At 45.3% G+C, this 24,952-nt stretch overlaps 1 protein-coding gene across 8 annotated transcripts in view; it reads right to left on the reverse strand.

Annotated features, from left to right (window-relative positions):
- Positions 1-24,952, reverse strand: part of FRMD4A (FERM domain containing 4A) — a 327,545-nt gene that overhangs the window by 91,536 nt on the left and 211,057 nt on the right. For all 8 annotated transcript variants that reach the window (XM_015872977.2, XM_015873053.2, XM_015872815.2 and 5 more), the window contains one exon: positions 21,627-21,692. In XM_015872977.2, the coding sequence (XP_015728463.1) occupies positions 21,627-21,692 (66 nt within the window). The remainder of the gene's footprint in view (positions 1-21,626; positions 21,693-24,952) is intronic.

A 24,952-nucleotide genomic window follows, 5' to 3' on the forward strand; every position in this document is an offset into this window, starting at 1 on the left:
CAAAGTCCAGGTGCCCTGTCTGGATTAGATCATCTACTAAAAACAGGCACAAAGCAGTGCTCTAACACTGTGGAAATAAGGGTAAAGATGCCAGTATAGACCCTTTGTGTTCCTGCTCTGTCTCTTGAGCCTTTGGTTATCCAGTGTCCATCAGCCTTATCTACTAACAGCCAACGGCGCATTTATACCCCCTGCATGAGGCAGAGCATCACCCTGTGATGGTTACAGACCATAACTCCCTCTCCTCCTGCTTCTGTGTGCATGAAGCACTGAAATCTCTCATCCAGGGGCCATTGAGCTGTCACTCACTCAATATGTCTCTTCTTGTCAAATCGACTCTGCCAGCAGCTCCATCATCCAGTTCTTTAACCTATTTTATGCACTTCGAAGACAAGAAGAATCCAAAGCTGTTCCATCGTAATGTTGTGTAAATTCTAAATAATGGTCCTTTCAGCTATTTTAGCATCTGAATGTAGAGTAATAAAATTGTGCGAATCACTCAGGCTGAAGGTTTGGGAACTTAGAATCCTTCAGCTTTGAAATGCTGCTTATGGAATAGATCTGCCTCTCCTTCGTGCTGTGTTGATATACGTAGTGCACATAATTAAAACAGAATCATAGAATCCAACTAGATCAGGTTGCCCACGGCCCCATCCAACCCAGCCCTGAAAGCCTCCAAGGGATGGGGCTGCCTCCAGGGATGGGGATTCTCTGGTTTCTCTTCAGATCATATCAGACCAAAATACAGTTATGTGAAAAATCATTCATTGAAATGCAAGATGCCTGTGGAGGGAATGCCTTATTTTTGATCACAACACAGCTGAACCCCATCAGCATCAGGGAGTGGCGATGGCAGCATTACTTGCGCTGGCACGTGCAGCACCTCATTCCCAGGGCCAGCGGCTGGCTCTAAAACCTCTTACATTCATTTATGCAGGGAAATGAGACAACTTGCCTCCAGCAACCTTCCTGGGAGCCTGGAGAGCAGCAGCAGTGCACCACTGACATTTTTCTTAGAGAGTCAACCTTCACAAGTTGTGGGAATTTAGATTTATTAGAGAAACAAAGACAAAAAAAAATCTCCAGGCTTTAAAAAAGGCCCATTTGGTAAAAGGATTAGAAACACCCCACTGACAAGATGCCTTAGAAGTACTCACAGATTTCTGTGTTTCTGGGTTCTGCTAATACCTGACACTTAGTATCTTAAGTCGGAAGCCATTGCTGACAATCTCTAATTCCCCTACATACCAGCAATGTGAATCTGCTTAAATATTTTTAGAGTCAAGGGAAAACAAAGAGCATGAGTAGGCCATGCCTGCACAACAAAATTCACATTAAAGCCCCAGTAAGAAGCAGTTAGTGGGAGGAAAAAGACACTTTGGAGTCTGTAGTGTTCTTCCTCTCCTTCTTGCCCAACACAGAGGCAGCTGCACGCTTGCCCCATTCAGCTGGAGTCTTCATGGACGCTCAGTGACCCCATTCCTCTTTGTTGTTCTCTTGTGGTCCAGCAGCTCTAACAGTATTTTCAGGTGACTGCATCTGAAAAGAGCAGCCAGCTGTCACTGGTGCTGGGATGGGAAATCTACCCGTCCTCACAGCTCCCCACTCAGACCTGTCTCTCATGCATGACAAAAGCCTCAGTGCTTCTCCTTTAGTACTCTGCCTGCTCCATCTCTTCCTTGTTCCAGCTGCCAGCAGCTCATTTCTGCCTGGGGTCCCCCAAGAATCTGCATCTCTGTGCTATGGCAGTTCATATGTGCTGACTGGGTCCACATTACCCTCATAGAACATCTCGGCCAGGTATGATATCTCACAGTGTACCTCACATATCATAGGATCATAGAATGGCTGAGGTTGGAAGAGACCTTAAAGCCTATGGAGCTCCAACTCTCTGCCACAAGGCTGTCTTTCACCAGCTCTGGCTGCCCAGGGCTGCACCCAACCTGACTTTCATCACCTCCAAGGATGGGGAATCCACAGCTACTCTGGGCAGTTTTGCCAATGCCTCACTGCCCTCTCAGTGAAAAGTTTTCCTAACATCTAATCTAAATATCCCCTCTTTTAGTGATAGATCTTTCCCCTTGCTTTCATGCAACCAGCAGAGAATATGATTTGCACAGTGGATCTGACCAACAGTGTAGCCACCTTTGAGTCCTCTGCTGCTGAATACTATCCAGAAACAGGAACAGAATGAGAAGATACAGCCAAGCTCAGAAGCACTCAGATTTTATGGGCAAGCAGCTGTTTGTTTGGGTGGGTTTTTTGGGGGGGGGGAGAGGGAGAGGTGGGTTGAAGAAAGTGTGGAATTCTTTATGCTGACTGATATCAAGACTGCTTTTGTAGCACTGCCAAGGTCACTGCCAGCTCAGCTAATCAGCCATGAAAACATCACTGAAGCAAGCTAAGAAGTTGCCTCAAGTCAATTTGTGCATAAAACTCCTATTATTCTTTATTTCAAGTTTCTACGTTTGTTTTCAGATGTTTGGAGGAAACAGATCCTTCTATTATCTCTTTGGTTTTCTCCCAAAGCATGACACAACATCAAGTTTGTTTTGTCCTTTCCTAGACAATGCTGAAGACAAACCTAACTGGCTGCTTGCCCTGCTGCACGTTAACTCTATCAAACTTTGTATTTGCAGGGCACTACCATGACCATGGCCAATAGATTAGCAGAGCAGAAGGATGATACCCACAGGTATAAAGACTTTGTTGAAGACCACCGGTTTTACACAAGTGGAAGATGGAAACCATGTTTGAGCACTATTTGCTGGACAGCTTTAGCCAGGAACAGTTTCTAGTGTGGATCCATCTACATCTTTCAAGGGGAAAAGTGTTTAGATAGGTGGATACAAGCAAAGAAGTTCTGGCTTACTTCATCTTCTAGAACAGACAAAATCATTGATTATTCTTCCCCACGTGCAAAGTCAGAGAGAGGATGTTCTCAAATTGGCCATCAATTACAACCAGGTAAATATTTGTAAGTCAAAAGAGTAGGCTTACATGGTATTCAATTTTATATAGCAATGTTTTGCACAGTTTACAAGGCAGGGTTCTTAGGATGGATTGGGGTGGATTTTCATGGTATACCCCATTCTTTCTATCACCAAACCACTGCCTACAACCCAGTGTCTGTGAGTGGACAAGAAGAAAGCCAGCTAACCAGCCAAATCTTCATTCTGTCACCCTTGCAAAAGGGCAGAAGAATCTCATTTTACATCATGAAGGCATCTAACCTGTGGAACTTGCAGGTGTGATACAGGGGAGACACTGATTGAATTTTAGGTGTCATTATCAGTAATCACTTCATGCAGGCAGAGAATTTACCAACTAAGCGTATCTGATGCCTTTACTACAGAACTGGTTCTGCAGAGGGTTTTTCACCTCCTTTTGCACATGACATACAGCACTGATGGATGCAGAGACCAGATTAGTTGAAGAGCTCCAATTGGAGATTGGGGCTAAGTTAATACAAATTGAATCAGCTCAAGATGCAAATTGCACTTGCTGTGAAGTTAAGAGGGTTTATGTACAGGGCTTTGGTTCAAACTCTTGACTGAATGCAAAAGACATGGATATAACCATCTTTGCAGCCATGCGGTGTTGAAAGTTGTATGGCCTAGTTTAAGAAAGCATTTCTGACATGACAAATTTATGCAGATAATCTGGATAATAAATAGTTGGCTTAAAGAATTTTGGGTCTTCATGTGTACTTGCCTTCAAGTTTCAGGAGATCAGTATAATTTTGCATAAGAGTAGTCAGCTGCTGCAAGAAAATCAATTGCGTTTTGAGCCGCCTGACTATATCACATGTGGCAAATCAAACTTTGAGCATGAAGCGAGTTTCAGAGCCAACTTTCAGTGGCAGGAATCCATTTCATACTCAGCTGACAGCAGGGTTTGATAAGGGCTCGGTCAGTGTGAATAACCAGCTGCCTTCTATATTTATTATGATTTGGTAGCATCTGTTGAAGTTTTATATCACCGAGAGGTTGTTGGTATTCTCTTAAAGCATTAAAGCTACCTTGACAAGGTCAACAGCAATTTTTATAGAGGTCAGCATTTTTTATTTTGAAATATTTGATCATAATTCTATCAAACATTAAAGAAAGAGTTTGGTTGGGGCACATAATGAAATTGGACAGCTCACACAATCCATTTATCTTTTCAGCTGTAAACCTCTGAAGCACTCTGGTTCATACAGTTTCAAATCAAGTGTAGAAATGTCTATCTCCCTTCATCTGGCCTACGAAAATTGGTACTTGGAAATGTTCTTGCTCTCCTGTTGCTGATGTGGAAAAGGAAGAAATAAATTCCCAAGGCATACGAGCTGAACTGCATTCATAAAATCTATTTGTTTTATAAAAATCTCTCCTGAATAAGGTAATTTGTTTCCACTGTTACTCAAAGTCACTTCTTCCTTTTTGGATGTATTTAATAAATGAAATGAATATTTACTTTCATGGCACATTTTCTAAGAATGTTAAAACCATTTATCAATAAAGCAGCAAAACCTACAAGACCGCATTATGCATCGTGACAAGCTAGTTCGGATTTTAGCAAATCCAATGGCAATGAAAAATAAAATCAATAATAATGCTACATTTGAAGCATGAAGTTTGACCTTCCCATTTTATCTTACATGCCATTTGTGAGTGCAGATACTAATTAAAGAGCCGAGTCCTGATGTGCTGAGATTTGGGGAGGGGGGAATACTTTCAGAAGCCTAATGGATGCACAGGCTTTTGAGCGTTCTTAACCCTTCTATCTATGGGTTGACTCCACTGTTGGATTCCCCAAATACAGAACAATATGAGATACCCTTCACATAACAAGCTTGGAGTTGAATGTTGGTCTTCCTAGATCCTCACATCTGTTTAATCATCTGCTCTATATACAGTTACCATATTAAGAAAATACCACAATGTTCTGAAGTTTCTGGCTTAACACTCAAATATAAAACATGCCATGAAAATACTGCACATCAGGCAGACAGTTCTTCCCCTGGGAAGGTCAGGAGAAAGAAGCTGAACATCACTTGCCAGATGTTGGTTGCATTGCTTAATGCCTGATGGCAAAGCTCAGACATGATAGGGAACCGAGTGACTGGAGACCACAAGAAATGGGATAGCTAAACAGACTGCTCTAACCTCAAAGGCAAAGAAAAGAATGATGAAATGTGTGGGTCCAGCTCCCACAGCACAGTAAATCAGTGCTGCTCCACTTACATCCCCACTGATGGTAGTCTGGTCTCTAATTTCCCTTGCATGAGCATGGTCTCTGAGTTCCCCAGTGTGAGGAATAGGACCAGCCCTGTAACTATTATGGGTTACGAGGCAGGGTCTAACACACCTGTCCTGGAAGAGAGCCTAACTCTACTGTCAGTGACTTCCAAGGCAGTCTTTACTTCTTGAGCCAGCAGAAGGTGCTGATATAAGCAAGGGCAAGGCTCGTGATAAAACCATGGTTATTTCAATTGAGGAAGCCAATGTGTTGTCATTAAGACAGAACAGAACCCCCCCATCCCTTCTTCTACTCATTTTAAGCACTACCTGCTGCCTTCCCTAATATGTCCATTCATGAAGACTGTATATGGAACCCACCGTGTGTGTCCCTGAGAAGCAGCAGTTGCTGAATCCAGCATCTCTTGGTACATAGTCCAGTTGCTGACTGGGTCCTTTGGCCTGGTCCCCTCCATCATTCAAGCATCTGGCATTGCTTGAGCCAGCAGAAGATAGATGAGGCCCTTGGTGGAGGAGATGGAATTGCAATGGAGAAAGGTAGTGCACAGGAAAGCCCAGGCTCTGCTTCTAGACATTATGAATTTTCTATGGATGTACAAAACAACCCTCTAATCCTTGAGGAAAGATGCAATTAATGCTGTTTTTATGCAGCTTTAAATGTTCAATGGTGCACCTGTGTATTCTGGGATTGTTATTAGGCTACATTGGGAACTTACTGAACTTAATGAATTTCACTACTAAGGAATTTGGTACTGAACACTATTACTTTCACACGTGCAGACCAGACAGGAGAGTGGGCAGTGTTTGCTGGAAATGAGACACCACAGGGAGGATTTTTCTATTTTATGTAGATATCACACATCTATTATAAGAAACAGTGGGTTTAGGCCTCACTGCCCACCTTAAAGCTTCCCTTAGAAATCCTCATGCATCCATTCTGGGCTTTGTACAACAGACTAGTTCCTTAGAGAAAAATCTGCAAATCAGCCCATTGACCTAATTCAGTCCACATCTAACTGTTATTTCTCCCATGATACCTGCTGAATTATCACAGGGAATGCTAACTCACACGGACATCCTGGTGCTCACTTCAGTGCTGCCTTCAGCTCAGGTAGCCCCAAGCACTGCCTTGGAAGGCACAATTTGGAGATAAACATGCAGGGAATGTGTTTCTTATTTGATGCTGGTCTTCTTTTCCTGACTACAGGCTCACTGTTGTCACACAATGACCCACATAAGTAAAGGAGAAGACAGTGGACAACCGTGATAATTGGCTGTGGGTCAAAAGGAAAGCACACAACCTAATACTTGCAGACTATAGGAATTGATGGAGGATAAGAAAGGATCATTTCCCCTGATATTTGCAAAAAGAAGTGCTGGTGATAAACCAGACCCATCAAAAAGGAGGAGGGTAAAATGAATGATGCTTCTAGAGCAGTTGAGATATTGAATTTCCTTTGTTAAAAAACCAACCAACCAACCAAACCAAACAAAAACTCTGTTTTCTGCTCAGACGGAATAAAGAAGAAATAAGATGGAGTGATTAGGAGAGAACTCAGGCAGGACAAAGACTGTTAGTGACAAACAGCTACTGAGGAAATAATTGGAAAACATAAACACATACAAATGTGGGTGATGGCCCTGGGACGATAGTGGAATTAGCCAGTAAATGAAATGAACCGTGGAAGGAGAAGCCTGGAGGCTTTGTGGAGAATTGAGGAAGGTTTTTCTGAGTGGGAGGGGTAGAAAGCAAACAAAGTCGATCTGGTTTCTGGAAAGAAGTGATCCCATCACTGGTAATGATGTGTAATATCAGCTGAAGAAAGGTATCTAGGTGTGATGCTGGTTACCAGCTCCACCCCTTCTTGTGTTTGATGATGGGGGTGCCTCCAAGCCTGGAGGAAGGGACAATGGCCAGAAATGGATATACCCACTTCACATCCCATGAGCTTCCATTTCAGGTAGAGGAAATTCTTAGCTGCCTCATTTTCTGCCCTCGGTAGAATGAAGGTTGAGAACAGGATTTGCAACTGATCCTAGTGGTCTTTACCCACTGTTTTGAGACTGGTGTAGGTTTCCAATGGCTATCTGGATTCTGAACTGAAATATCATAGAATCATTGAGGTTAGAAAGGATGACCAAGATCATCTAGTCCACCTGTCAGCCCATACCCACCATGCCCATTAACCATGGCCCTCAGTGCCACATCTACCCTTTTCTTGAACACCTCCAGGGATGGTGACTCCACCCAATCCCTGGGCAGTCTGTGCCAATGCCTCACCACTCTTTCTGAGAAGAAATTGTTCCTAATATCCAATCTGATGTGCCTGTCTGGAGGCTTCACGTCCCCACATTGACACTGGGTCGTGTTCTGTTCAGGAACACTGCAGATGAGACAACAGTGGTCTGGTGGCACAGCACAAGGAATAGCTATAGCCATGGACTGAGTCAGCTGGAGCTGTGAGATATGCAACCAAAATGAGCAGTCAGCTCTCACCCAAGGACGGCACAGCTCTTTGTCTCTTAAAATACCTAAAAGCTTTCTCAGCACTGTGGGGAATAGGGAGATGACTTGGTGTGGCACTGACCCAATGCCTATGCTGCAGCCAATGCTCTCTGCTTGCATAAGGATTCACAGTGCCTCAAGCCCTGGCACATCTCTGTGTGAGCAGACCCAGGCACTGATGTCCTCCACTACAGCTGACATTGAAGCTATGCTTCCCTTGTGGACAAGACTGAGGCTGCCTGCCCTTGAGGGATGCTGAGGAAATGTCACATCTCCCTGCCAGCATCCAGAAAGCCTTTCTCTGCACCTCACCCACACATTTCCTTGCTGAGTGGTATAAGAAACTGAGACTAGACTGATTAACCCAATGGAATAAATCAGAGAAACTGTTCCCTGCTCCAAGTGTCAGGGCCAAGTCTGAAAAGCTGGGGGAGCCCAGACATCAGAGCCTTGTCATGCTGCTGGCAAAAGATGCTGCTGGGAGCATGGCTTCCAGAAAATGGTGCTGGAGATCTTGATGACCTCTGGGAACTGAAGGTATCTTTACTGATGGGACAGTGGTCACCTTGTTTGCTTGACTGTCCTCCGTTCTTCATGACTTCCTTCCAGATGGCTGCAGATCCCACTAAACCTCATCCTACTGCAAGGAATAAATGGCCAGTGCCACACCATCATTCAGCTATTGCTGAAGATCTGCAGTTTTGGAAAAAAAAATGCACTTCTGATGAGAGGGTGCCCTGACAAACCATACTTTGTGGGATCTGTGAGAACCTAAGAAGATGAATGGAGGCAGAGGGAGGGTTGGGTTGGAAGGGACCTCAAAGGTCATCTAGTTCCATCTCCCTGCCATGGGCAGGGTTGCCAACCACTAAATCATGCACTAGATCGAGTTTCAGGGCCCATCCCTGGCCTTGAACGCCTCCAAGTAGGTGCCCTGGTTTTTCACCTTGAACATCACCTCCTATTGAGCTGACTTCAGCAAGGAGATGTTTCTACATATCCCCCCAAAACAATAACCCTTTGCCTAAACAGAACTTCCAGACCTGCCCTTTGGTCATCTTAATGCCTCATTGACTGGACTCAGACTAGACTATTAAGGACTACAGGAAAAAACACAATATTTTTAGAATGAAATTTTCCATTCCACTCACCATAGGAATATGGAAAGCATTTGCCTGCCTGCCTGCTCTCTCTAGAGTCATTAAAGAAGCAGTAGTTTGTCTTAAGAAGGAGATGCCAGTATCTCTTCAAAGAGAAAAGAATCGAACTGGCAAAAATAGTTTGCCCTGCAGTGCCTGAATCCACAAAGAGACTCTTTCTGGTAAGAAAAAGTTAAAGCCACAGCTGTAAGCCACAGAGCCAGGCAGGCAGAAGTTTCAAATGCAGATCTGGTTTTAGATGGAAAGCTGTTATATGAGAGCAAAGAGATATATTACATGTGTACAGTGCAAACCACTGCTGTTCAGTAGAGATTCATCCATCAATACCAGAAAGGAAGCTGGCCTATGGCTCTTGGCTGGTTTGCCAGAATGTTATTAAATGCACAGGAATGCCAAGTCTGTAATGTCTAAAAGTGAATTTATTTAACAATGAGCTCTTTGAAAAGGGAGTCCCAAATGCGTAATTAATAATGAATCAGTGATCTGAAATCTGATCCACAGCCTACTGAAGCTGATAGGCAGACTCTCTGACTTCAAGGAGTTTTGGATAAGGCTCTCATTAAGCAAAAGGGAAAAAATAAAAAATAAAAAGCTGAGCCAGCTGGTTAGTTATAAGAATATTATAGCCTGGATTCTGCACTTAACAGAGACATACAATGATCTGTGCCACACATAAATCCCATCTCTGCTGACGGGAGACTCACACATTTCTGTGTCTGAAGCTGCACTTGAAATCTAGGAGAGGTAAAAAAGAAGCTAAAAGAGGGTCCCCAAAGGAAAACCCCCAGTGGTTTGAAACACAACTCATTTCCTCTTGGCACAGTGTAGGAGATGGCTGTCACGCACGTGTCGTTCAGAGGCAGCAGATGCTTCTCCTCCCCACACCAAGCCCTGCTCCTCTGCTTGCCCAGCAGCTGGGGACAAAACCCACCCCAAATTCCTGCCAAGCTGAGCATAGCGTGGTGTCTGCATGGGGACATGCTGCTCATCTCCTATCTGTGCTGCTTAATTCAGCTTGTCAGCGATGCAGGCATTCAGCTGAGCCCATCCCAGCATCGGCCCAATTTTGCAGCAGTGCTGTGAGATGGAGCTGTGGCAGCCAGGGGTCCCCTATTTTTCATCTGCCCTTCAATGGAAGTGGAATAGGAAGGGGGGGGGAAGGGAAGGGGGGAGTGTTGGCCGATGAACAGCTTCGTTGTCCCATGTTGTTTACAAAAGACGTAAGTGCATCCATTAAATCATTCTCCTGAGTCAAATATTTTTTAAGTACAGTAACACAGCTCGTTTTTAAGCCATCAGATAATAATTAAAAATAATCAGCTCCCCTTTCTGTTGAAGAATCAGTGCATCTGACATTGAACTGGCTTTTTTTTCTTAATGGCAAAATGTAACTCAATCTAAATGTAAATTCCTGGAGAATCTGCTATCTAATTCTCATTATTTCCACTTGCTTAATGCAATTAGAAACATCTGCCACTGATCAACTGTCCACACAGTGAAAATAAATAATAATTCATGCTATCTGCCTCCAAAGTGCTTTTCAGGGTAAGGATTGCAAAGCGCTTTAAAGCTGTTCTCTAAAGCCCAAGAGCCAGAGCTGTGCAAAATACTTGTGACAAGCTCTGAGTCACACCCAATGTGTCTGACTGTGAGTCTCCATATCTCAGAGATGTTTGCTGAATGATACAAGAGAATACTGAAAATACATAAAAGTGACCGCCCTGGTTTCTGAAAACACTTGGCTCACATGTGCTCATCTTCATAGCATTGTAGAATCATTAAGGTCGGAAAAGACCACTAAGATCATCCAGTCCAACCATCAGCCCATCCCCACCATACCCACTGACCATGGCCCTCAGTGCCACATCTTCCTTTTTCTGACCACCTCCAGGGATGGTGACTCCACCACCAACCTGGGCAGCCTGTGCCAATGTTTCATCGCTGCTTCTCAGGGGTGCCATGAGGCTGCAAGAGGGATGTGGATATGGGAAAAGAACACCAGAGTTAGTGGGGATTGAGGGTTATCTCAGCTGTGACCCTGGTTTGACTTCACCCATGAGAGGAGTGGATGGGAGCAGCAGAATGTTTTCTAACGAGTGTCCATGAGGGGATCACCAGGTCAGGGACATGGAGCTGCCTCACCTTCCATGCTCTTTAGTGCATACAATCTCTCTGTATAAACACTAAAAAGTGGGAAGGTATCAGCACTAGGCACCTACTGCTGAGATGTCATCAAAAAGGGAGCCAAACTAATAGAAAAAAAGGTTCTTTCTGTCAACCAAGCGAATCCCATTTGCACAGTTAAATCCCTCTTCACTTAGAGGTGCCCAGCAGCAAGTGCCCATCTTGTGCAACATCCTGATTGCTCTGCATCTCTGACGCATGGGGCAGCCTTCCATGAACAGCCCAGGTGCTGAGGCATGGCCTGCAGTGGTGTTCCCACATTGCAGTATGGGTTGGGCAGACTCCATGTGTGAAATGCTTGTCCTGGTTTCAAAGTAAGGGTTGGGAATGAGGTGTAAATGGTTTGGCTGGTTTATTTTGTTCTTAAAACAGGGTAAGGCTCTTTAATTTTAATTTAATTTTATTTATTTATTTTTAATTATTATTATTTTTAATTTTTATTCTCAAGGAGGCAAGTGTAACTTAGAGACTCTATAGGTTACATTCTGGCAAGCTGATCTCTAAATGTGAGCCAGCACAGACAAGGGAAGAGTTATCGCCAAAAATAGGGATGAATCACTAACCTCAATTCTGTGTTATTAATTTTCCCAAAGGAAAACACCTCCCAGAGCTGTCGGATATGATGGTTCTACCTCCCAGCATTTGTTTTGACCTGCTACCAAGAAAGCTTCAGCACTGTCAGGACAGAGACTGAAGCTCCCTCCACTGCAGGTTTAGATCTGTGCTTTTTCCTGCCCTAATATGGGCACTTTCAGAGCAAAGGTAATATCAGAAGAGATATCATTCAAACATAATGGAGATGAACTGACTGCAAGCACAGATAGAGGGGAAAGGAAAAGACACTCTATCCGTATGAACATCCTTTCATCTGAAAGGGCTTCTCTGGAAGGGGAACGCAAGGAGGGAATGAACACGTCTTGCTTCTCATGATGAGGTCATGCATTTATTTTTTAAAACACAGCCCGATTAGAAGCCAAGAGCCATCTTCTCTGTCCTGAATACTGGAAAAGCTGATGTGTTTTCTGATGACATCCTGTCCCGCGGCTGACACGGGCGCACATGCGCATGAATGCCATGGGCAATGCTCTGTGCCGGGCTCCTTGTGTGCGTGCTGCAATCAGCAGGATGGCGCTTCCCTGGGGGAGGATGAGGAGTTTGGGCAAATAAGCCACCAAAGAGACAGACAAATCCATTTCGACATCAGATTTCCTGGGATCCCCCTCCTAGTCAAGTGGCGTGGGGCACTTTTTACCCAAATGAAGACAAAAGGGGTTGGTGGAGCACACACACTGGAAATACAGCAAATACAGGCTGGAGAATGGAGGTTTGCTCCATCACTTTGGAATAGAATTTTGCATGATTTCCTAAGATTTTGGGCCTAAAAATGGATGGCTTTGGTATGCTTCTGGATAAAAGCCCCTGTAGGATGATGGGAGGAGCTGTGGGAATGCAGATGTTTCTTCCCCCTTGTCCTCTGCATGCAGGGGCAGGTAGCACTGTGGTGCTGGATGTGGCTCCTTTCTGCCTTGCGTGGGGCTGTTTCCAGTTCCTTTCTCCAAATCAAGCACATATATGCTGCCTTAAACCAGCCCAAATGCACCTCTCTAGGCAAACCAGTTGAACCTGACACCAATGCAGCCACCTCCATTGGCCTCCTGCAGTCACCTGTGCCAAGGCAGAGGGGGAGGAAACCACTTCCCAGTGAGATGGTAACAGCTTAGGGTCTTTTTTATTCATTCTGTGCAACAGTCCTGAGCCCACAGCCACATTCATGGCCGAGGCTCTCAATGGGCTGTGCAGAAGGAAGAGCCATTTGAGAGGAAGCTGAGATCCTTTGTCTCAGCTGCATTCTTTGAGAGCTGAAAAGGAGAGGGAAAAAGAAAACAATTTTCTATGAACTGAGTAATGCAGCGTAGACAATCAAGCCTGGCGTACTTCATTCACTATCATCCTCATGTTTGTTCAACACAGTCCAGTGGCATCAGTAATGAGAAATGTTCCGTCTTAAAAGGCTAGAAATTGGAAATGAACATTTTTACCTTGGATTGAAAGAAAATCTGCTATTCTACCTCGTGTTTTCTTCTTTCTTTTGAACTACACACTTCTAGACTATTCAGTATAAACTGAAATCATCGACTATGTGCAATATTAATTTCAAAGGCTGCTCACTCAGACCGTGCTATACAGAAATAACTCTCTTTTTCTATTCCCATTGGAATGTAAGTCTCTCGGAAGGCATCTTTTGTCTTGTGCCACATTTAGCATTTTCCTATCTAAATTCTCTAACTTGTCTGGCCAGAAGGATGTGAAAGAGGAAGTGAAGCAGAAGAGGGTCTGATCTGCCCCACCACCTTGATGCTCAACCCATTTTACTCCCACTTTTATGCCTGGTGGCTAAGCCCTGCAATGGCCCAACGGGAGAGGGGAATGCTGTTGGGTGACATAGCTCTGTTCATGGCTGGAGCAGCGTTTTGGGGCAACAATGACATATTTCACAGCCACTGTGGGGCATGCACAGGTTATGAACAATAGCTCCACTGAAGTCGTGGAGCAGCTGAGCTGGGCAGAAACAATAGTGAATGTCTGAACTTCATCCAAGCAATTGTGACTAAGAGTTTTTCTCTACGATGGAGCCATTAGATGCTGCTTGTGCAATTTCTGTATGGGTGCGTGTGTGGTGGAAGGGTACCAGGACAAGTCAAACTGCTGATGCTTTACAAAACTTTAGGAGCTAACCCTTCAGAACAGGAGGAGCTTTCTCCCTTCATTGGGTGCTTCACTGGGACAGTCATCGGTGCTCCCACTGAGCATTATGAGGCTCCATAATTGCTCAGAATTAAAGGTATCTGACAAATTTTAGCAGAACAATGGAAAAAAGGATCACTGAATATTTTCACCCATATTTGGTCAGCTGTGAAAAATATCCAGCTCTCAGCACATGAAGTATAAATAAACGTATGTCTTCAGCTTATCTGCCTCCTGACAGCTCACGGATAACTCCACAGCCTGTTTTAGTTTAAATGCAATTTATTCTGGAAGGCTGATAATAGGGATATTGATTATGCAGGCCCTAGGAAATCACACCTACATTTCACTGCATGGAAGAGTGTGATTGTCATTCCCTGTTTATTTTCCTATGAGGCTGTAAGCACTTTTATGTGGGACTTTGTTCCCTGAGGCTCCTGACATGGCACCTAGCAGATGTGCAGGGCTTGTTTATGGGAGTCTTTCAATGTCCAAGGACATAACCAGTTTAGAAACCAGAATGCAGATTGGAAAGTGGGGAATGCACAGTGTTACTATGCCAGGTAAGTGCCATCCCCTCCAGTTAACCTCTTAAAGATACGGAATGCATTCTGTCCTTCTTCTTCCCCAGCTGCAAGGTGAGCCAGAATCTGACTCATTCTCCAGGGTCACTTTGCTGCTGGCAGCCATTGCCTCCCACCTCTACTTGCCCCATCTTCTGCTGATTCTCTTCCCAGAGACCTGCAGGTAGCCAAGGAGAAGATTTGGAGGAATCAAGCTATCCCTGCTGGTTTTCATTAATTCCCAATCTTGCCTTTCCTATATGCAGCTTTCCTTTCTCTAGAGCCGCTTAATTCCAATGACCTCTCCTGCATGTACAGATCCTCTTGGAGGCTTTCCAGGCTCTCTGTCCATCTGGGCTCACTGCTGATCCATGCCCTGATGCTTTGTGCCTTTCTCATTCTACAGTGCCTCTCCAAATCCTGCTTCTGTTAAACCTCACCACATAGCATGAGCTGCATTCCCAGTGTCTGAACTTACTGTGTTGCTCTCTTCCATCGGGGCCATCCTTTATGTGATTTTCATAGCACCGGGACTATTTCCATCCACCTTGAGGTGATGTGGTTACCCACAGAGAGCCTGGGGAGTGTGGAGCTCTTAACACATCTCAGATCTGCTGGCCTTGGACCAGTTGATTGGGTCTCCATAGCCACACTGGCCTTGCTGGAGCCAAGGCAGGGTGGACAGCAGAAGCTCTTCTACACCCAGGTTTCTGAGCCCTGCTCAGAATTTCCCTTCAAAGTGCTTATTTCACTTTCTCTCCCATTGCCCTTATCATAAAGACTTTCACCTTGAGAAAATCTTCTTTGCCACCTTCATCCTGCCTGAGATCCCTCTTGGCTCTTAAGCCAAATTATTCACTCCCTACTCTTCTACTCCTATGCTCTTCCATTTCCATTTCCATTTCCAAGGAAACCTTTCCTCCTTCCAGCCTGGATGTCTATAGGCTGCTGTATTCACTGGAGCCTAAGCTGAGAAATGAAACCCCCAAGCTACCAACCAGAAGTGATTTAAATCCAAGGAAATGTTCATATCTGCCTTCTACTCACTGGCAGTCTGCTGTTCCTCATTGGTTCCTTATACTGAGGAGGCACCACATGTCTCTATCAACCATCATTGTTCCCTTGGTCCCCCCATGCAGGTGCTGTGCCCCTCCAGACAGACACCAAATGCTCTGCAGACCATGGATGACAGTGGTGGATGCTTCCTGAGAGCATTTAGCAAAGCTTGCAGAGAAGATAAACAGTCACAGCTTTCAGGCTAAAAGACTCAGTTCTTTTAGGCCATTTTTCATGTAACTGTTTGGTAATGTGTTAATGCGTAGTAAACCTACTTTCCCATTGCTAAGTTTTGGTAAATAGCCAACTATTCAATTGAAAAGCTCAACTCTTCACTTAGAAGAGCACAGACTCAAATCACCAACCTTGACTCTCATCTCCCTATTTGCAGAGCAGCCTCTTTCCTACATCCCTCTCCATCCCATGGTGACTAAAGCCAGCAGGACATCTGCCCCACTTGCCATCGCTCTCACTGGACTAGAGACTATTAGACTCCTCCAATGGTGATTCAAGAGCCAGGGAAAGTCCAGGAGGAGCCTTCAGGTGGTTCATCCATCAGGAAAGACAAACTGTGATGGGGACATTGCTTGGTTTGTTGATGGTTCTCAAGTTCCAAAGCTGCAGACCTCAGTAACTTCTAGTGCCAAAGTTGCCACAAACTGCTCAACTACACTCCTGCTTTTGATGTATATTTTGTTTCTGAAATTAGACGTATCAAACTCCTAGTGCTGCAGTTTGGGAAAAGAAAGTCTCCCTTCCAGAACACAGATCTGAGCATCGCTTTGGCTCTGATCAATTTAAAATTACAGAATTTAGATCAAATTTTGGATCAAACTCTAATTGGGCTCAGATCTATTTTTCGCACATTTTCTCAGTGCAAAGGACTGCATTTAGCTAGATTCACAGCAGAAAACTCCATTTGAGCTCAGTCAGCTCTCCAGTTATTTCCCTGCCCTGCGGAAAACACACATTTTTTTCTTTCAGAGGGGTGACAGGCCACCACACGACTTCCAGAACCACTCTGAGAACCATTATGAAGCTATCCTGTAAGATGAAGGGATATTTTCTATCTTCTGTGCTGCAGTGTAGAGGCTGGGTGGGAAGAAGAGATGCAGGGAGCCTCCCTCCACTGAGAGCCAGTCCATCCCCACAACCCATGCCCTATAGGCATGCCCTATGAGAAAACCCAGCAGTATATTAATTCCTTCTGCAATGGGTTTAATACTCACCCTCACACTCTCTCCCAGAGCTGCCTCCTGCTGCAATGATGGTTACAAGTGCTCTTGGAGCAGAGCCTGCCTGCACTGCAGGGAGTCGTGCTGGCTCTCCTGCCTGACTACTGGCACCCAAACGTCTCCATTTACGGTCAGGGATGTGTGGCTTCATTTCTGCATTGGGAGATGATGTTTTTAAGGGAAGGCCAGCTCCCACGGCCCTGCCTAGAGCCAGTTTTGGCAGCAGAGAAGGGCTGGAGCCCCTCTTCTGCAATCTATGTGGCATCCCAAGGGGATTCATCCCATTCTGATGCTTGTTTTTTCTTGCTACGAAGCTGGGATATATCACTGCAATACTCAAATAAATACAGTACTCAAAATTAGGCACATTTTCCCAGTAGGTGCCATCCTCATTACCACCTGAAGGGGAACCTCTGCAGTTTTTCCACCTTGCCAACCCAGGTAGCCACCCTACTTATTGACATGCAAAAGTGAGGCAGAAGGAAACACTAGTAAGCCCCAGCTGACTGTAATCTTCTGACCATGAGTAATACTGAAAATAATGCAAAAATTCCAACAGCATCTTGGGGGGGGGGGGGGAATGCGAACATTTTATTCCTCTTTATCACAATTATTAGTGGAGACATTGCTCTCAAAAGGTGATGTACAATTCCCCAGGGCTGAGAGTGAGGCTGAGCATGGAGGAGCAAAGGTCCCTGGTGTGCTCTGACCTGAGCATCTCCTCCAGGACTCCCACACTGCTGTCACCACTCCCTGGCTCTTGGTCTGGCTTGGAAGCATCTCCAAACTTGGAAGCTTACTCCAAGCTTAATAATGACTGAAGAAGTGTTAATATGGACTTTTATGTGGATTAGCCACCCAAACACCCATGGACTAGCGTGGTGATAACTTCCACATCCCTCTCCTTGGCTCCTCCAAATTGGGCTCAGTACTCTTAGGTGAAAATCAAACTCCCAATATTCCCTCTGATCAAATTTCAGGCCCCACAGACAGCTCTGCTCCAAGCCATGAACGAGCTCTGTTCCCGCAATAACTCTTCCGGAGAGAAGGAATTAGGAGGCTTAGCACTTCTGGATGCTGATGGCTGGAACTGCAAATGGATAATGCACCAGCAGCCAGCACAGACGTAGTGAGGCTGTGGGACTCAGCCAGCATGGAAAAAGCCATGTTTACAAAAATCAAGATGAAAAGGAATGAAGAGCCAATTATGCAAAACTCTTTGAATAAAGCAGTGCAAGCTTTTCCCGTGCAACAGAAAATAATATAATGGATAGCAAGGCTGAGAGCAGGGGATGTGAGAAAATTCATCTTCTAGGAGCAAGAAAGGGGACTTGCTTGTTGAAAGCGATTAGTTGGATAAAGCCAAACACAAAAATCTCTTGCTTTAGGATCTAAACATGCATCGAACAGAAATAGGAAGAGAACTGCCTGTACGAAGATCTGAGGAGCCACGCTCTGCTCCTGCTCACAATGAAAACGCTGTCAAAAAAGTCTTATGTAAACTTGCCACACACAACACATCATCAACAGACATTTATCAAATGAAACACATACCAAATGCAACTCTTCATAATCCTAAGTCAAACAGGCTTTGAGTTTCAGACCCTCGGGAAGAGATTTCCATATGATCCTCCTCTGTTGAGTTTATGATTAAACCTTCTGAATTTCGGCATTTATCTGACAAAATGCATTGGAAAGGGCTTTCCTTTATCCTCCAAGCCTGTGTCTGTGCCTTTCCTGAGCTGCTGCTCTACCGCTCCGCAACCACCCAACTTGGGGGAAAAAAGCTGTAGTACAGACCACTTGATTGCCTAAAGCAAGGATGGCTTCGCTGGTGGTGGTAACTCAAAGCCCTTGTGCTATGTGCCATCACCCAAGCATTTGCAGCAGGGCTTATAAATGCTGCCTTTGAGCCAGAAGCTGACTTTTGGTGCTCTGCAATGCAAATAAAACAGATGTGCCCGAGGGGGTCCCACCAGAAGCATTTGTGTGGCCGGCCTCCCAGTTCTTTGTAGTTTGGGAAGAGGATCTGCGGTGTTGAAACCGTTTCGGTGTGGTCTGGAGGAGATGTCGAATGGAGCCAAGGCCGACTCCTGTGAGCAACCGCAGGATCGTTTACCACTTGCCATCCTCCTGCAGACTGAGGTATGGTCCTTGTTAACCATCCAGTCATATGTTTCAAGAGTTGTATTCATAACCCCCTGAGTCTGATCGCAGCTAATTCGCAGGCAAAAAGGAGTATATTTGCTTAATGCACTGCTCTGTGCAAACATGCTGATCGTTCCCAGATGCATCTGTTTCTGCCCAGCAGCCCTCAGGCAGCAGCAGAGGAAATCATTTCAGCTCCCTGGAGTCAGTGGCCGAAGCAGTTTCAAAATGCTCCAGAAGCCCCCCCGCATCCCTTCAAGGGTGCTGTACCCATCTCCCCCATTCCATCAGACACAGCTCCTTTCTGCTGTTTCTTGCCATCCTGAAATACAGATTCCTGTTCATGCAGCAGGATCTGCAACCTTCCTGTAACTAGAGCATGTGAGATCACACACAAGTGTTGCAAAAGCTACATAAAGCCCAAACCAGGTAAGGATGCTATTTTCATCTCACCAACAGTGAAGAGATCAATTCAGCTGATTCCCTGTCTACCTTAAATATGCCACAGCAACATGGAATTTGCTTTGGAAAAGTTTCCTGAAGAGGTTGAGGTTGGTTGGAAGGGACACATTTTGCACGGGAATTTGAGAGCTCTCCTCATGAGCAATGCAGGCCAACACAGACTGAGATGTTAAGGCCCAACACGGTGATGAAAGAATCTCTTCCATGGCATAAGCCAACAGATCATCCCCCATCAGCCTGTGGCGAGATATCCATGGATAAATACAGCTTTGAAGTGGTAGCCAGAAGACCTGGGTTGGATGAAGATTGTATTTACAGCTATAAGATAAATTGATAACCAAAGCAAAGGTGCTCAGACCTTACAAAACTTTTATTTCCAATCTCAGCACCAGTTCTGAGCTGCACAGATCAGCTGGTGAGGTTTTCCTTGGCAAAGACCGTGTCATTCTCAAGGCTGGACAATACCCACTCTGTGCTGCTGCCTGGAGCGGAGCATCCTATGACCCCCTAAAGCTGGCAGCTTTGCAGGAACACTGTTGTTTTGCCCATACTTTCAAAGAATATCAGTATTGGAGACATGAATCCAAACATCCTCTTCCTCCGTAGCCTGCTCTACCCCAGAATGCTGTATTTGCTATATCCGTGAGCTGCCTTTTCTCTAACAGCATCATTTATCCAGAAAATCACCTAAGATGCCTCAGTGGGCAATCCTGTGCACACATAGCAGGGCACTATTCAGAGCTGGGTCAAGCTGTGTGCAGCAGAGGTGACTGCATTTTCTGGACATGAATTTTTCACACTCACACCTCCTGGCTTTCCTCATTCATACATTACTTGAGAGCAGCAAAAAGAGATTTATTGTGCAAATAAAATTCAGCCATGGGTCACTTGCAGACTAGTTAGTGTGATTTACAGAGCAATTCATGTCTTATATTGATCACTAGAAATTCCCATTGAAGGTGTGATCAAATGCTTAAAAAAAAAGCATCATGTGAACAGTCCCAGTGTTTCCCAACCCATCCTCTTCCACTCTCATCACCACTGTTAAAGACTTTTTCATTTCCACTGTTCAGTCACCACAGACCCTGCTAAAGAGTCTGTCCCCTTCTTTCCTGTAGCTCCCCTTTAGATACTGAAAGGCTGCTCTCAGATCTGCCTGGAGCCTTCTCCTCTCCAAGCAGAACACCTCTCAGCCCATCCTGTTGGGGGAAGTGTTCCATCCCTTGGGTCATTTTGTGGGCCTTCTCTAAATGCAATCCAACAGGTCCATCCATGTCTCTCCTGTACTGAGGACTCAGAACATACCATGGGTATGGCATTTCACTTTAACTAATGATTTATAATTAATTATTGAGCTATTCTCCTTCCAGCCCTGGCTCATGGCTGGTACCTGGGTGCTCTCTGACCACGCAGCCCAGTGCACACCACGTGTCTCAGGGAGCTGTGGGATCCCATCTTTACAGTGATTAAGGACTCAGGACCTCACTACCCTTTTGTCTTATTTTTGTTGCAAGCATTCTGTTAACAATGTTTTTAAGCAGCTTTCCAGCAGTAGGGCTGAACATGCTTCCGGTGATTCATGGCACCTCCAGCTATCCCTGTTCAGATTTCCCCGGGTGGGATCCTGCTCTCCCCCCAGCTATCAGCTGCGTGGAGGTTCTGCAGCCATGGGAAGTTTCATTTCCTGTTTCTGGGGCTGCCCAGCAGCATTTGCAAAAAGGAAAGGCATTCTTCTCATTCTTGCTGTTAACCTGTTGGTGACCTCTGAGGAGTGAGCCAGAATTGTCAGGAAGGCTCAGGATATGGCAATGTTAATGAGCCCATGGCCAGCACCAGAATCTCATTCTCCTTCATTCTCTGTGATTGTTACTTTTTTTTTTTTTAAATACAAGGATATTTCACAAATGTATTTGAAAGCATATTTGTGTTTCATTTTCAGCTTCTGAAGTATCTTCAGTGATGTTTTCCTATGGCACCAGCACTGCATCCTGAGCATCATACACCAAGTTTAGTGGCAAGTAATGGGACGGAAACTCAGGCTGGGGTTATTGTAAGAAGATGTAATATATTCCCCATTAAATAACAGCATCAAGAACAACCTGACCTGTTTTTCTGTCCTACCAGTGGGGACTGGGACTGTTTTGGCACAAAGTAAAACAAACCATGTCATGAATTAGCACAAGCATATTATCCCTGGTACAAATACAGCTCTGCATGCAATCTGAGCGTGAAGTTGCTAAGAAAACCAAGTGAAAACCTTTCCTCCTCCCTTTTTCTCCTGGACCATTTGGAGAAAATCCTTGAATGGAGAAACATGCAGTTCCTACCTGGACGAGGAGCTCCAGCTTCCTGTCATCAAGGAGGTGCACTTGGCATCTGCGGCCCTCCGTCATCTGCAAGAGAGAAAAGACACATGGCTCAGGGCACAGGGCTTTCTACCTTGGCATGCTGTGTGACTGCTGCCCTGGGCAGGCTGTTCCATGCCCACCACCCTCTGGTGCAGACCCTTCCCTAACACCCCCTGCCCCTCCCCTGACAGCTCCATGCTGTTCCCTGTCCCTGTCACCATCACAGAGAGCAGAGCCCAGCATTGCCCTCTGCTCCCTGTGAGGAGCTGCAGCCACCATCAGGCCTCCCCTCAGCTCCTCTGCTCTGGGCTAAGCAAACCCAGAGACCTCAGCTGCTCGTCACCTTGCCCTCCAGACCCTTCTCCATCTTCATAGCCCTCCTTTGCATCCAAACAGCTCTCTAACAGCTTTATGTCCTTAATTATTATATTGGTTCATCGGTGCTTCCATATCAGTATGATTTATTCCAATTCTTAACATTATGACAACATCAATTACAGTTTTATGTTGCTTCTTCCGAGCTACTATAGATTGAAGCACTAAGAAGTAAATGAGCCATTGCCTGAGGGATCTCCTCCTACAGTCAGCCAAGGCCTTTCCCAGCTCTCTTGCGAAGAGGAACAACTTTGCTTTGCACAGCCATGGATCCAGGTTCTGCCCCTTCAGCCCTCACCCCCACACACAGTTCCACTGATGGGATAAGAGCAGCCTAAGCCCTTTCACTCTAGGAAATCTCTTCCTCAGCATGATTTGGGCAGTGTTCAGGCAGCCCCAAGGCAGTCACACATGCCTTGGTCCTGCTGTGCTCCTGGTAACCCACCACACTCCATCCAAGGCTTCTCATGTCAACCACTTACTGCGAAGGCAATCAAACGTATTCATATGGGAACTTCATCTAGTGAGGAATGCTATGCCAAATACCTCTTCGCGTAAGGCATATTTATTTGGTAAGAGATTTTCTCTGTAAACTGTGTATTAAGCAGCATTCACAGGGGTTGTGTAGGTCCTGCTGGTGTGGCTGCAGGGAGCCATAGCCCATGCTGGGCTTCCACCAAGCAGCACTGTGGACAAAGCTCTCTCTCATATCTCTCATCCTTGCTGTCAGAGACCTGCAGCATCCCCAAGATACGGGATGGAAATTTTAATGTGAGTTTACCCAAGGCAAGAATGAAAGCGGTGACTTTCTCATGGCAATGACATGTAATGGCAGGGGCAGGAGCACAGTCCAGCATTTGCATGTTGCAGTCGATCAGTTATACAAGGTGGAAATGAGAAAAAAAAAAGAATGTATAAGGAGCAAGGAGGAAAATTGACTGAGGTGATGTTTTATATTTCAGAAAATAACACTCCATGCTTTCCCAACCCAGAGTTTCATCTCCCCTCAGTGCTCCCGCTGCTTAAATAAATCCCAAATGTGAACAGCTGGTGGTAGCTGGCAGTATCCAAATGTAGTGAAACTCCGAAATGCAGCACAAATGATGGACAAACTGCAAATTCATGAGCATTTCTTGCAGAAATGGAGGGAGAAAAGAGGAGTGGAGCTGGGGAAATCACGCTGCTTTCACATCAGCTCACCCCCAGCACCTCTGTCCATCAGCAAATCCTTGGTGGCTCCCAGAGTCCATGGTGAATTTTACAGTTCGATCATGCAACATGTGAGCACACTACTTTAATTCTGTAGTGTCACATCTTTGCTGTGCCTCTTAATGCTTTGAAGGTTTGTGTTACAGGCTACTGACCCCAACCCCTTTCTTCCTTCCTCTCTGTTTTATTATTCTGCCAGGCATTTGAAGCCGACACTGCATAGTTTTTACCTTCATCGGAGCAACACAAACTCTGCTAGATTGTCAAAGTGGGATGTTTTACAGCACAGCAAGAAGGAACTGTTTTGGTACAGGCCATGCATGCGGAAGGTGGTGCTTCTGATGCTTTGCAGTTCTGTTTCTCTGTGGTATCTGTTGCACAGCAATGAGACTGAGGCCAGCTCTTAAACATGGCAAGGAATCCCTTCTGCTTCTCTGTGTAACAAGAAGGAAAGCAAACACCAGAGCCCTACAGATGGGACTGTGGGACCAGGAGGTCACTAATGATGAGCTGAGCAACACCAGAATTATATAGTGGAGTGCTGCAAGGAGAGAACTGTTGTTCACCACTCCTGAAACTGTTACCCTAAGAAAGATGGGGGAAGATGAAAGGCAAGGGTTTCCCCTCAACACAGAAAAGTAAAATCTCAGCATAGAAGAAGCAATGGTTGGACAGAGTTGTTGATAGTAGACAAGGACACTTGATGTGAAGTAGAGAGGTTTGCTCCGTTTTCACTGTGACTTCAGTGACTCAGTTTCCCGTATCAACAGCACAGTTCCACTCTGAAATTAGGAGCCATCTACTCTAACTTCAGAAAGTAAAATTTCACATGTCTAATACCTCCTGACAGTATTGATGTCTGTAATGTTCAAACATTATAGAGAGATGCATACTGGGCAGGATAGCTGACCCAGCTTCATCCTACACTTGCGTTTTCCATACCTGAAGCCATGCCCTAGTGCTAAACTCAGACAACTCTCCAACATGGGTTCCAGACTGTGGTGTCCACATTTACTCCTTGCACCCCAAGAAGTGTGAAGAGCTGGGGCTGTGCTACAAACTCAGTGCTAGCAGTTCACCCATATGGCAGAGAGCAGCATTCTTCATATGTGAAGAGGGACCAGATGCATTTTGTGGGCCAGACCAATAGCGAATTCAGATGGGAATTATTGCAGCAAAACACACAACAGCTTTTTTGTTTGTTTTCCAAAACAGATCAGTACGTCACATTCTGAAATCTGTCACTTCTTCTAGTGCCTGTACATTCAGTATGACCCCAGAGTGCTTGAAGAGCTGAACATGAGCCCTTTTGGGAAGCTGAGGATGACGCGTCTCCACACCATACAGGCACAGATGGTGGTTGTGAGGCACATGAAAATCTGAGGAAACCCATTTGTATGGATGAGGTGGTGGATGCTCAGGAGAGCCAATCACATGCAGGGCACTGTGTTCTACCTGTACCCTGGCTTTATGGAGAAGAGGAGGATCTGGGAAGACCTTATTGCTTTCTACAGCTCCCAAAAAGGAAGTTGTAGATGGGTGGGGTTGGCCTCTTCTCCCAGATAACAGCCATAGGACAAGAGATAATGGCCTTAAATTGTGGCAGAGGTGGTTCAGATTGGATATTAGGAAAGAATTATTCTCAGAAGAGTGGTGAAGCATTGGCACAGGCTGCCCAGGAAGGTGGGGAGTCACTGTCCCTGGAGGTGTTCAAGAAACAT

This window comes from Coturnix japonica, chromosome 1, assembly GCF_001577835.2.
Source record: "Coturnix japonica isolate 7356 chromosome 1, Coturnix japonica 2.1, whole genome shotgun sequence".
In the NCBI taxonomy this organism is placed as follows: Eukaryota; Metazoa; Chordata; class Aves; order Galliformes; family Phasianidae; genus Coturnix; species Coturnix japonica.